The sequence below is a fragment of the Gavialis gangeticus genome, unplaced genomic scaffold (assembly GCF_001723915.1).
Source record: "Gavialis gangeticus isolate Ggan-Ray unplaced genomic scaffold, GavGan_comp1, whole genome shotgun sequence".
Classification (NCBI taxonomy): Eukaryota; Metazoa; Chordata; order Crocodylia; family Gavialidae; genus Gavialis; species Gavialis gangeticus.
In genome coordinates, this window is record NW_017728993.1 from 67,994,455 (window position 1) to 68,008,858 (window position 14,404).

General features: G+C 41.2%; 1 protein-coding gene across 13 annotated transcripts in view; it reads left to right on the forward strand.

Annotated features, from left to right (window-relative positions):
- DNM3 (dynamin 3) overlaps positions 1 to 13,285 on the forward strand; it is a 414,896-nt gene extending 401,611 nt beyond the window's left edge. For 5 of the 13 annotated variants that reach the window (XM_019501934.1, XM_019501935.1, XM_019501937.1 and 2 more), the window contains one exon: positions 5,097 to 7,868. In XM_019501934.1, the coding sequence (XP_019357479.1) occupies positions 5,097 to 5,166 (70 nt within the window). In that variant the 3' untranslated portion in view covers positions 5,167 to 7,868. Of the gene's footprint in view, positions 1 to 3,966; positions 4,076 to 5,096; positions 7,869 to 10,553 lie in introns of those variants that run through there. The other 8 variants (XR_002094736.1, XR_002094737.1, XM_019501942.1 and 5 more) reach the window with 4 other exon arrangements.
- The last annotated feature ends 1,119 nt before the right edge of the window (positions 13,286 to 14,404 follow it).

The window sequence follows — 14,404 nt, forward strand, 5'->3', positions numbered from 1 at the left end:
GCACTCTCTGACGGTCACAGACAATTATGAATGTTAAATATAAGTGGAATGAAAGGCTTTTAAATAAAAGTGCATTGGCTTCCCTTCTCAGAGTGTAGCTATCGTCTTAAAACAGGGCCTCCCATGGTAATTACAGACATGCTTTACAAAAAGCATATTTTGTGGACTCTGTAGAATGATAGCAGCTCAGAAAAGGCAGATGCTTGAAAGGTTCCCATATGGTTCTGATCGAGTTTTAAGTCTAGACTTGCTTTATTTAGTCACTCTCACAGTGTGTTTGCCTAGCTAAATTTCTCTTAAGACTGAAAAACTGGAGTGTACTGTTTAGTTTAACAATAATGTAAAACTCTTTTTCCTTTATTTTTAATTTTGGGTGGGAGTAGGAGTTATCCTTCATCCCACTGAGCTCTTCACAGGCAGGCGGTCTCCAGCAACATCGGGGAGTTATTAAATATGTACTTAGCCCACCATTTTCATTGGTAAATTCTTTATGTCTGCTTAACGTGTGCTAGTTAGAAGTCCTGATTCTTTCTGCAGACTTGTTTACTTAGCCCTGGGGATCTATGATCCCCTGCCCCTTTAGCACTAATTTTTACAAACACAGCATTTCCCCTTTTAAAAAAAAAAGGAAAAAGAAAAAGAACTCAGCAGGTCATTAGTTAAAAGAGGCCAGGTTGTGGGGGCCTGCCCCAAAAGTTGAAAACTCAATTTAAATGTTTGAGGCAACAACTGAATAAGAATTAGCTCTTTTTCACTAAGAAGGGGCCTTCTATATGATTCTGGGGCTGCGCAGAAGTCAGTTTTTTGTGTGTTCTGCGATCAGTTAACACAGCAAATCCAGTTTCAGTTTGGTGGAAGCAGAAAAAGTCTTATGGAAGCAGGGAAATGTGGGCCATTCTGTCTCTACCAATATCATCTTCTTGGCTTCAGACTAAACATTTAATTGGGCTTAGTCATATATTTACTCACTGACATGACAGCTAGCACAGCATACAGATTTTTGGGGTGGGGGTTGTTTTTTTTCCTCTCCGTTTCTCTTGATCTGAATGAATTCATATGTAGATTAGAGCTCCCCCTGCTGCTGTCCTTATTCTAGAGATTACTGTAACTTTTAAGGCCCTGGCAAGTGAACATTTACAAAACTTTTGCTCATACTTCAGGCTAAAAGCTCAGTGACTTTTACATGTTGAAATTGCACAATGCTTTCTCAGAACTTTATTTCTCAGCCAACTGAGTTGGAATAAAAGAGGAAGGAAAGAAGTGGCCCTTAGAAAGATCACCTTCTGGTTTAACTAACTGTACTGTATCTACAAGGAATTATAGGGGACCTGGTTGTCCGTTCAGTTATACCGGCAGAACAGGTTGGAGGTTCAGATCCACAGTATTGATAGCTACATCCCCCTTGCTAAACTTTTTTAACCTTGAGACCTAGTGTGAGAGAAGAGGAATGTGTTTTAGGCCTATCCTCTTGTTTTGGCACTCCAGATTCCTTCAGACAAAGACTATAAAAACAGGCACCTAGTCCAAAAGTAGGCCTGTAACTACTATTTGCCCCTACAAAGAAAGCCATGTAAGTGATAGGCATCTTCCAGGCCTGCCCTTCCATTCACTGTAAAATAGAACCTCAACTTGTATAGCCTAAGGATGCCTGTGCATGAGCGTAGAGCCTGCTCCAATGTGCTGTAGTTACAGCGTGTCAGAGAAGGCTCAGTTAATCGAGTCTGCTGGAGTGTGGTAATTACCGTGTTCCAGCAGCCTCCCGCATCCAAAATGGCAGCAAGGGTGCTTGAACTAAAGCTTATCAAACAAGCTATAATTCAAACATCCCTGCTGCCATTTTGAAGCTCAGGGTCTCTGATGCATGAGATGGTGCTCTTGGAGCCGCTCTAATGAAAGCACTCCCGCTCAACCCCCACCACTCCTGGGTCACATGCAGAAGTACCCTAATACAGCTGGACTCCAGCCAATGGAATGATGCCTTCTTACACTACCTTAGAATCCAGTCCTTTGTCTGTAATATATGTTGGCATGAAAATCAAAAGCTACAGATCCTAGCATTCAGTTGCAATTCTGAGAAGTAACTCACTTATCTGCTATGGGCAGTGGCTTTTGAAACTGGAGAGTATTCCAAGATGCGAGTAGTACACTAGGACTAGGGTCAGAAATTACACATAAACCAGTATAAGTGATTGGAAACTAGTTCAAATCTGTAACCCAACAGAAGTTCAGTACACACAAACTGTTTTCAAAATGGCTGAAACTGGTTTAAGATAAGCCTGGATGGGTGTAGTATCAGACTTAACTGATTTAGGTTAAATCATTTTATTTGAACTTCTGTCCCAGGTCCCCTCCACATGCAAGTTTAACTCAGCTCCCCAGCATCCCAGGGTGCTTTACACCACCCCCACAAACTCCCCCCCTGCCCTCTCCACCCCCACAGGGTGGGTGGGGTAGTCTTGGCCCAAGCTGTCTGCTTCAGCCAAGCAGGGAGATATGCTCCAGCGCTGCAGGCATGTGGCTGCATTTCCGGAATCAAAAGTCAATGTTCACTTGCTTAGCAGTTCAGTTTATGCAGCTTAGACTAACCTGTGAAGATTGAATCAATTCAGCTTCAGGCTTTTTGACTGTCTGTACTTAGCCATAGACACATGATAGTAGGACTAAAGCTAAGTGGAGCTTTTATATTGTAATTAGCAGTTAATAAAACAAGACAATCAAACTCGTTGTACCTGGACCAAAACACAAGCTTTAAGAGTAGGCCTGTATTGCGCTGTGCCTTTGAGTTTCTTACCCAACCAGTCTAAATGTCAGTTTCAGTCTGGTATATTATTTGTTTGAATTTGGTGTGCTCTATTCATCCTTATGCTGAAATACATTGCTGGTCTTCTATCTTTCAGATATGATATGAAGACAGCTGTATGAATTTTTCCTTGTTGGTAAATTGTGCACATATGATATGATGTTTTTAGTAATGTCTAAACAATGCAATATGGTATATATCAACAAAGGAATAATTTAATGTAACCCAGCACAAAGGCTGAGTCTTAGAAGCAGTTCTTTATAAATCGACAGATTTTGGAAACTGAGCCAACAGACCTACACTGGAGCTATACAGGAAAACACCATGAAGGAATTAAATTCTCGCGGTGGGGAGGGGTGTCTCCTTTTAAGCGTTGTTAATTTCTAGTAGAACATCAGATGGAATTTGTCACATTTATTGCATTTCTGTTAGCACAATGTATTGAAATACCAATTTAAGGAACAAGAAACTTTTTCAAGCATAAGTATGCCTCAAATAGTATGTCTCAGGTCAAAGAATATGAACACTTACTTACAAATTTCTATCTTCATAGTACTTTTAGCACCGTTAAATGTGCTTCCTTTGAAGTTGGTTGCAAAATAAAATAGAAGCAGAAAGAAAAGCATTCTTCCCATAGGCATTGTCCCAATTTTGTAGATGGGGAAGCTACATTAGAGAGATTGATTGTTGTCTATTGTTGCTGTGTAGATATACCAAAAGTATGTGAGCCAAACCAGAGGAGATGGCTGTATAGCGTCTGAGAGTTGAGAAGGACCACCTACAAGTTTAGTACTGTCAATGGATGTTTGTATGGCATAGTAAAGAGTGGCCATGGATTGACACCAGTTTTTACAGATGGAGGTAGATACAGATGGACAGTACAAATAGAATCATCTCAGAGCACTATATTTTATTACAGCTCTGTTATGTGATCTTTTATCACTTCTTTGTTACTGTGTTCCCTATGATACTACACATGGACTTGGAACCTGCTTACCATTCCAAACAACATGTGTAGATGAATCCTCTGCACTCTCACTCTAGCCACAGGCAAGCCTCCTTTGCTTTTAAAAACATGCTCAGCAACTCTTCCTAGGCAGTCAGATCTCTGTCTTGAAGAGTGCTAAGCATTTGGATAAGCTTTGTTCTTGCAATTTATTCCTTAGATTCTCTCCTCACATCTGGCCCAGAGAGTATAAGTGAGCTCATCAACTGAATAAAGAAACCATGTTCCACTAGAAGAAGTAATGTCTTTCAAAAGCTCTAGCAGAAAAGGTGAGGAAATCTTTGAACTCTGCAACCAACAGGCTCTAAATGACTCCCAGCACAGCACAATCTCCTAAGAAAAATTCTGACTTTTGAACTAATCTGAGCGAGTCAGATGCTAGCCACTTGTGGAAATGCCAGTGGCAGAAGACAGCATGGAAGTGGTAGAGTTCATGCATTTAGTAAGGGTAGTCTTGTACATGGAGAGGTATATACATGCTTAAATTTGTTTAAGTCAGTACCTGATATTTGAGTGCTCCTCTTTAAGCTTCAGCGTGATGAATAGCATGAGAACACAGATATGTAACATTTAAGATTCCCCCATCAGTGAACCAATCTTGGTTTCAGTGGGTTCTGCATTATTGAACCCACTCAGTAGTCCTTTCCCACCTTGCCCTCTTTTCCTGTTGGATGGAGGATCACTTGGAGCTGACAAGCTAATGATTCCAGAGTTAGTTGCTAATACCAGCACTATTTATCAGAAGGGATTATTGATTTAAGTGCCTTGATATTTGGGCCCAATTTTCAAAAGTGCTGAGCCAGCACAACTCCTGTTGATACCAATGGGAGCTGCAAGTGCTCGGTATCTCTGAGAATCAGATTCTTCATACTGGGAATCCAAAATCCATAGCCATTTTTGAAAGCTTAGTTGTAATTCCATTCTGTGGCTCTCCAGGCTGAAAGTAGGTTTTGGAGTGGTGGGGATAGCAATCCTTTATGAATTTCATGATCAACCTCTGAACCATGAAAACAGGGAATAAACAAATGAAACTATTCCAAAGAGAATACCTGTGCTGCTCATTCAGTGATAAGGGATTAGTTCATATGCTGGTGAACCTTTGCTTTCTTACCTATCACAAATGCATAGAGATGTCGCACTGTATTGTATTTGCAAATTAGAAATGCAAGTTTTAGCTGCATGTGCATGTTAACATAGAAACAACAAAATCTTGTGACAGTTAAAAGGTTGAAGTGTTTCTGCTTGTTTCCTCCCCACCCTCTCTCTCTCTCTCTCTCTCTTTCTCTCTAGCCGAAGACCACCCCCTTCACCCACTCGACCCGCTGTAATTCGTCCATTAGACTCATCCCTGTTAGACTAAGTGAAGTTTCTGGCATGCCATTAATTGCTAACTGAATATATGGAAGCAACTTGCTTGATAACTGTTGCAATAACCAATGTATAGTCGCATGTATGGACACCTGTAGGCAAGTAACCAATTTTACTAATATACTCTGTCCATTCTGCATTGCTTATGAGGTCTCATACATTTTGGGAAGGTCTGGGGGGCCTTGAGTTTTCCTCTTGCAAACAGCTGATTTATTAGCTAATTTATTAGGAAACATGTTCACCCAAAAGGTTGTGTATTCATAATTCTGTATAGTCAAACAAAGGCTTGCCGTACTGCGTGTTTGTGCTGAGAGTGACCAAAATTCAGATGGTTTCTATAGGTGCCTACACTTAGAAGGTAGAATCCTTAAGCAGAAAGATTTGGCTTGATTGGTTTAGGTGTCTAGGATCCCTGTAAAGTCGATGAGGAGAGTTGGATGCCTCTGAAGAGTAATCCAGGTTTGGGCCCTAAGGCCCACTAGACAGAGAATGGGGAGAGAGGGGCTCAGAAAGCAGAGGTAAGTAGAGGTAGCCAATGGGAAACGTACAAGCTCAGTCTCCCTCTTGCCCCTCTCCAGAGTTTAGGCACCTCTATGTACTTGCAGTTCACAAAGCCTAATCCTATCCCTGAGGATGGAGAAGGGAATGGGAGAGCCCAGGACTCTTTCCTCCCAGGGAAGTACCCTTAGCATCTACAGAGCTAGTTTCAGTGGCTGTGAGGGCTTAAAGTGTGCCTCTCTTTTTTTCCGCTCCAATTTCAAAAGGACATCTTGTTTTTAGAAATAGCCTTCAGGGCTATACATCAAATTGTTTAAAGAAAGTTTTTCTATAAATTGACATTATGTAGTTATACACATTTCCTTCCTCAAAGGCCAACTGGGCTGAGAGAAACAACGCTGTCTCTAATTAAAGCTCCTGTAAATCCCATAACTGTGTGTGTCTTCATGTCTCTCTCACAAGTCTGATGGATTGATGCTTTCACTATAATTTCTCAACATCAGAAATGTAGTTTTGCAGAATGTTGCTAAAGAAAATAATGCCAAGTATGGCATGGTGAGCTGTTTAATTGGCTGTCCTCCACTGTAGACCAATAATGAATAACTCTCTTGTTTAGTAATTGACAAGGGCCAGGTTGTGACACACACTTGTAGTGGATAGTATTTCCACTTGGGAACACCGTATAAATTAGGACTGTCCAACTTCTAAGAGGCCGGGGGCCACACTAGTGCAAGACATGGGCCCCCAGGCAGTACCCCCTACACACCACTATACCATGCCATGGGCTTCCCTGGTGTTATGGGATGCACCACCCCACCACATCCCCTGGGGCAGGAGCAGGAAGTGAAAACCCTTGGAGCTGGGGAGCCTAGAGACCCCAGTTGCAGCATCAACTAGATAGATAAGGGGGCAGTGGCTCTGTAAAAGCCTAAGGGTTACACATCAACACCTCATGGGTTGCGTGCTGCCTCCAGGCCACCAGCTGGACAGCCCTGGTATGAATGAAATAGACCATGCCCAAAATAGGCTACTAATATCTTATGTTACCATGAGAACTACATTTTTACTCACAGAGTTCAGATATGCGGATTTAGGTCTCAGCTTCCTCAAAGCTGAGTGTTGCTTGGTTCTGGGATATTGGTTCATACTAATCTTTCATTTCAATGGCAGTCAATATAACAACAAGACAAAGTTGCACTAAATGAAGATTTTGCATTTGTATATATGGAAATCCTGTGCACCTCAGTATGACAGCCCGTTGGCCCAACTAAACAAATGATGAGAAGTGACTAGTTATGCATCCTGGAGATGTATTATTTTAACAGAGGTACATTTTCAGGGGTTATATTTGCACAGTGCCTAAATATTTTATCTTCATTAGTTAGCCTGCCATATTAAATAGTTGGGGTTAGTTTAACCCCAAATGTAAAACAAATAAAATCAACAAAACTAAAACTAGAGATTAAATCAATGCACAGTCTTTCAAAAATATCCATTATTGTTACTGTTTGTTTTTTTACAATTACATTTACAATTCCCAATGTAAGCCATTGATGGATTTGAAGGCCACCAGTAAAATCAATCTAAGAAATTCATTTAGTAAGACACTATATAGTGCTATAGTACATAGTACCTCTGGTTGGGAAGAATCTAGTCAGAGAATTGTAACCAATGGGAATTTTGCCTATTAAATATTCCCAGACTGCTGATTAAGTAATAGTTGTATCCACCCCTAAAGCAAATCAAGTTTCTACTACATAAGAGGGCTTAACTTAGGAAAAGAGCATGATTTGTATGTTAGCTTAAGTTTAATTTCCTGTCAACCTTATACTTGTAACATGCACCTGTGGAGTCTAGAGGTCACCGTTTTAAGTACTGTGAAGAGGGAATTTGTTAATGTAATAGCATGTTGGTGATCTTAGTGAATTGCTGAAATGGCCAAAGTTTATTTGAAGAACATGCTAAAACATTAAACAACAAATTTATAAAATCACATTTAGTAAAAAGATATTATGTGTCCTAAATTCAGTTATGCTGTTTTGATCTAAGAAAGTAAAACTTTACAATACAATGGGGTTTGCTTTTTTGGTGGGGGGGCAGTATTTCTTACACTGTATGTATTTATGTGGAACTGCACTAGTAGATGTACTGCATGGTAGGGCTGTGCGAAGCGTTGGTCTCTGATTCAATTCGGCAGAAATTTGGCCCAATTCAGTGGCTGAATCTCCGAATCCAAATTGAATCAGAGGACCCTTTAATCTCTCTGAATCGAATTGGAACCTTCCAAATTGATTCAGAAAGATTCAGCGATTTGGACATAGACACAGCTTTAAGTGTTTTTTCTACATACCTCTAGGTAGCAGGCAGCTCGTGAATGCTGCTGTGCTGGGGTACATGGAGTGTCCCACAGCAGCATGGGGGGGGGGAGCTCCCCAGCGTGCTTGGCAGCAGATCTGGAAGTGGACCAGAAGCACTTCTGGTCCACTTCCGGTTGCTCTCAGGGACACCCCCCCCGGCTTAGTAACTGGTGCCTCCTGGGATTGCATCGAATCTCCAGATTCGGCATCAAATCAGTATTGAATCTTCAGATTTGGATTCAGCCAAATCGAATCAGGGACGGTGATCTGAATCACCTAATTGAATCACTGTCCCTGATTCGGACCAAATCCAAATCAAATAGGGCTCACTTCACACACCCCTACTGCATGGGGCTACTTCAACACAAATTATATATTCATTATCAGTAGCTTTTCCATATGTAAATGGCAACTCACATTCATTGCAGATCCTACTGACCACACCTTTAACTTGGTTTTTGAAAACTGCTTTAACTTAAAATTTGCAATATTTATTCAAAAAATATAGGGAAAATTCTGTAATTAAATCTGTTAGAGATAGCTACATTCTGAAAAGAAATCGATTAAAATGAATCCAGGTTTTTAACATTTTTTCCTCTAAGGCTAAATCTTGTGCTGTTCAGAGAGGACTGACTCTGACTTGTAAATCTAGAGTAACCCTTACTGTAGTCATCAGAGTTAGTGGGGTAAATCCTGTATGAGCAAGATTAGAAATAGACCACACTAAATCTTATTAACCTGAGCACTCATTGCCTTGCACTTTGTCACCATTTGCTCCCCTGCAACATGCATGTGAAAAAGTCAAGATGGTGGTATCTTTAATGCGATTTTCACTCACTTTGCACTGACATGACAAACAACAGATGGTGCAGAGAATCAGGCTCATTGTTTTTATCACACAAAAAAATTATGTTTCTTCTAAATTGCCAACCTTAACTCTGATCACTCAGTGAGTAAAGTTCTTTTGGCAGTAATCTTAAACTATAAACACAACACAAGAGCCTCTTGAAAAGAACCACAGCAATTATATGCAAGCATGTTGATCAGCTTCAATGGCAAACGCAGGTAGCATTTTACTCAGTGGGCATGTCTACACGAGATGCTACATTGCTGTGGTGATGAGCTACGTCACTGTAACAATGAGCTATGTTGCTGTAGTGATGAGCTATGTCGCTGTAGCTTGTTGCTACTGCGCACTAGCATCGGAAAAGACTCATGCAGCACCAGGACTGCTGTTACTGTGCAGTCATTTAGTACTTGCTTAATCAAGTACTAAATGACTGCAGAGTAACAACTGCACAGTCTGGTGCACATGTAGACATACTCAGTATTTACTTTTTAGAACAGACTATGTAGCCAGGACTTTTCTCAAGAAGCAGCTGTTCAAAACAGTGCTGCAATATGTTTTTTAAAGTACAACAAGACATTTACATCTTATTTGCTATTTTGAACTGCAAAAAAGCAAAACTTTACATTCCAATGGTTCTTTTTTATTGCTCCAGGATGCAATACTCTGTATTTTAATATGCAGCTTGTTTAATACATAGCATATGATAATATAAGAAACTTCTTCTGCCAATCAATGAATATTCATCTTATAACAATGGTTCATTTTCTTAAGTTATACAGTATGTAGAACTTAAATCTTTTATGCATGATGCCCCTGATTCTTTTTAGTTCCTCTGCATGTGTTCCCCAGGAACAGCTGTAGCAGCCTCTCCCTGCATACCTGAAAAAAAGCAGGTTAGCTTGCCAGCATATCCCCTGGCATTTACTAGGAGGGGAGTTGCTGTCTGAGATGTAGGCAGCCTTTCTTTCCCCTTGCAGTCCAAGGGCACTTATACAGTAGTATGCTAAACCATGGCCATGTCTGAGTAGTATGACAAAAGGCTGCTTTCCCTTGTTTAGTCTGATTCTAGAAAAGCTCAGAAGACAGGCCCTAGTGGTTGATTCTCCTCCTTACATTCCCATGGGGACGTGAAGGGATTTGGGAACTTGTCTGGCTTTGAGGATGAAGAGCTGGAACAATGACTCCTTAGTTCAGTGATCTCTGTTCCATTCTTTATTGGATGGTCATCTGCACGACCACGTATAGTTTGGTTTCAGGATGGTGTTCATCATTTTAATCAGGTGAGACTTAGGTCTCAGCATGGAGAGCATACGGCTGACCCTTCAGCTGGAAAAATGCAATATGTCAGCTTATACCGTGACTAGCTCTTTATCCTTAACCTGAGGGATCCCTTCCTAATAACAAGATTATCCATTAAATGAAAAGGTTAATATTAAGATAGTTAAGTGTTAATATATATTTACTTCATTGCTTGTCTTATTGCACTTTCTATATAAGTCTCTTATAAAGAAAACTTTTATTATAATAAGAGATATATATGTCTTGTATGTGATGACATTTTGTGTTAGAATATGGAAAATATTATACTCTATATTCGAAACATGTATTTAAAACTATGTGATACTTTATGCAGAAGTTATTAGGTAGACCTGTTTTGTTTTGTTTTTCCTCAAGGACTGAAAACAACTGAATTCAAAGCAGACCTCTTTTTTTCCATCGGTATTGGTGAGGTGTTTCACCTGTCTCCTTTGGTGGCTCATCTCCTCCTGTTTTGTCTCTGAATCCATTATTACTACGTTCTACGTATAAGACAGTAGAACAGCTCCCTTTTGTAAATGGACATTACTCTGCCTATCTTTCCTCTTGCTTTGTCTGCAGGCGAGCTGATACAGATGGCTTCTCCCGTCCAGACAGTCCATCCACCACTGTTTCTTGATATGTGATTTGTTCCATGTTGCCTGCCATTTGTGTTTTGCTTCCTGGTTTGTGTATTAACCCTTTCTGCTTTTCTAGAATGATGTAAACACTGTCTTCTTTTTTTTTTTTTAATAAGAAACAAGTGCTCTGCTTCTCTCTGAATTTTGCTCTGTATGTAAATGCCCTCATTCATTTGAGCCAAAACATCTGCCATTGGCTTTGTAGAATGTAAATGATTGCTGGTGTTGACCTTTGTGCACTGTGAATGGATTCCTGAAACCTCAATCATTACTGAAGGTCTCATACACCTGCTGTAAAATGTTATACTGCATTTCTGAACCTAAATAAATTGAAACAACTGATTGGCTTTTATTATTACTTTCGGGAGACGCATGTGTGCCTCTCCTGTCTTTCAATGCGTTCTGTGCATGCTGCATTCTTATCTTCTGTTAGGTTTTCTTTTAAACAGCTCAGTCTCTGGCAGTATTGGTAAGGATTTAACCATGTGAGTGTCAGAGTTTTGATTATTAGGCAGGGGTGGTATGTTTCTGGCTCTGACACAGGACAGCAGATTTTACCTTAAGTCTAATTTGATGCTGTTCCAGTGGAATGGACCACTGCTGGGCTGTCCTGCTAGGAATTTGGGGTAACTTTTTCCAGCAGGCCTTTGGAGGGTGTTGCTTAATACCTCATTAAATACAGCTCCTGTGAACTTTCTAGCTGAGCAGAGGGTCAGTGTGAATTCTCAAGAGTGCAACTGGCCTAAATTAGTATGGTTGCAAACTCTGCCCAGGGTGATTATGTATGCGCAGATGAATAGAAACATTCATCTGAGTTCCCATATTCCTTTTCTGAGTTAGTGACATCTGACTAACTGAACTTGGTACCCAGAGGAGAATAAATGGTTTCTACTGCATAACAAATAGTAAAAGCGCAAGTCTTCCTAGAGTCTTGGCTTAAGTCCCTGAATCTTTGGCTTTCCTGAGGGAATGGGGCACCCCCAGTGGCACTTTGATAGGTGAAACAGGAGAAACCAAAGATGGGATGAGCACAGCAGCAATAAGCACATAATCTCCTCATCAGAATTTACAGTAAGTTTGCCATAATCATTGTGGGCATTTTTTAAGTAGCTTTAATGGACTGGGGCAATCTTTGTTTTCACAGAAACCTTGTACCTCTCATTAGAAGTTTGTCGCATGCCTCTGGTCTAGCTGTCATACACTAAGTGTCCCAGAGTGAGAACTCACTTCCACACAAGCTGACAAGCTGGTACATTAGTGCTGTAGGCTTCTCATCATGGTGGTCAACTCATCTCTCCAGCTCCAGATGGCAAAGAGATCCAGCATGTTACCACTGCATGCTATGTATCATGCTGTAATAGTCTGATTGTTCTTCCTTTGCCCAGCCTTGGCATACTCCCATTTGAGGTGTCTCCCTATGACAGAAGGATAACAGTTTTTATCATAATACCCTTCCCTTTTACAAAACAAAGACTTCCTGCTTTACAAAGGTCTTCGGGCAGCCTGAGCTAAACTTACCTTCAAAAGAGAGCCCACTCCAGCAGTACTGAACAGAAGTTAGCATCCAGCATGGTAATCCATGTAATTTTGTAATTGTAGTTAAACCTTTTCCCAGAATATAACTTACTGCAAGAAAATTAAGGACACTTCTAGGGCTACTGATGTTGCATTTGTCCTGGGAGATAACATTTCACCTCAGGATATCATTCAGATATCAATGCCTGTTGTCCTGGGATACACCCTAAAAAGGTTCATGGGATAAGAAGTGCTAACAGTTTGCCCCAGGACATCACAAAATATGTCTGAACAGTTATCCCAGGATTATGTTATTGAATCAATGACAGGAAAATGGTGGTGCATTCAGAGCCTCACTAAACCCTGATTGGAAGGGCAGTGTGTAAAGACACCAATCCCAGGACTTTTTTGTTCTGGGACAAACACACACACAACTTGTGTCGGGACAAATACAACACCATTTGTTCCTAGTTTATTCAGCAGTCACTATGACCCTAGTTTGTTTGTCCTTATTCCAGAGGATGTGGTACCCCAGTGACAAAATTGGGAGCTTTATTGATAAACAGCTGATGCCAGTATTTCAACCAATAGTCTTGCTTCCCTTCCCTTCCATCCTCCCCCAGTGCACATCCTCTCCCTTTTTACCTTAACCAAGTTTATTCTGGTAGTTTGGGATATGGGCCATTTTAATGTATTTTAATCTTTTTTACTTAATTCTCCACCACCCTTCCCCATGAATGTTGGGTTCTTTTTTGTCTTTTATTTAGGCGGCCTCCTCCAGCAGTTCCAGGAAGATCATCCTAACACAAACATTTCATCTCCTTTGTATTAAGCACAAGCCTTTTGGATAAATGCTAGTTAATTTGCACTAGTCTGTTTGTAAATGGAAGATGTTATTTGCAGTTGTCAATAAGAAACCTGAATGTAAAGTAAAATAAAAATTCTGTTTGTAAAGTAAGTTTCAGTGCACAGTTTTTCTATGGAACCATTTTCTTCTTCCATCAAAAGCCCCTGTGAACAATTTTTGGACTGTGTTGAAGCCCTGCCATCTAAAATAAAGAGGACAGGACATGCTGCTGGGATTCCATCAAAGCTTCTTGGAGATATCACACACTATGAGACTGTAGCGCACCAGAATGCAAAGATATATCTTTATATGTTTGTATGCTTCATAAAAAGAAGAGACTGGCAGCTAATCACGGATTGCAACAGAACCTAATGCAATAAAATCACAAGGGATAGAATTATTACAATCTTTTCTCTGATGATCCTGTACTATGATGATCAACAAACCAGAATTTTTCCAACCTTTTTTTTAACTCAGTCCCTGGCCCACCAGTGGACTCTTTGGATGTGTACAGACATTCAGGAATGTTAGGGGGAGGTTATATCAAGTTAAAAATGCCCAACCCCATAAAAGGTAAGTCAGGTATGGGGGGGGGTCAGGCAGGGTCCGTGGGAGGGTCAGGGGGCAGATGGGGTCCACAGGGGGGTCAAGGAAGGGGGGGTTAGTGGGGTTTGTGGCAGAATTGGGGGGGCAGGCAGCATCCACAGGAGGGACTGGTTAATTGGTGGGTAGGCAGGGTCTGTGGGGGGTGTTGCTGGAGTTCAGGAGCATTTGGTAGGATCAGGGAGCAATCTCCCCCACCCCCCATGACCAGAGGCTATTTTTAGCCCCTGGGGCCAGGGAGCTAAAAGTAGCCTGGTGCCAGGGAGGAAATGGGGAAAGTGCAGCTTTACAGCTAGTGCTGGGGTGGCAGCTGGCCTTTCCTGGCCCCAAGGCTGTGGTAGGAGCTGTACAGAAGCTTGGGATACTTAGATCAATCTAAAAATGGCCAGCCCAATCTATTCGCCCTCAGAATAGCTAGTTCAAACCCAGATGTCATAGGGCTGACAGAGACGTGGTGGGACTCGTCCCATGACTGGGCAGTTAACATTAGGGGCTATAGGCTGTACAGGCGTGATAGAGAAGGTAGGAAAGGAGGGGGGGTGGCAATCTATGTCAAGGAGCACTACACATCCTCTGCCAGCAGAATGGGGTCAGAGGAAGGGCAAGCTGAAGTGCTCTGGGTC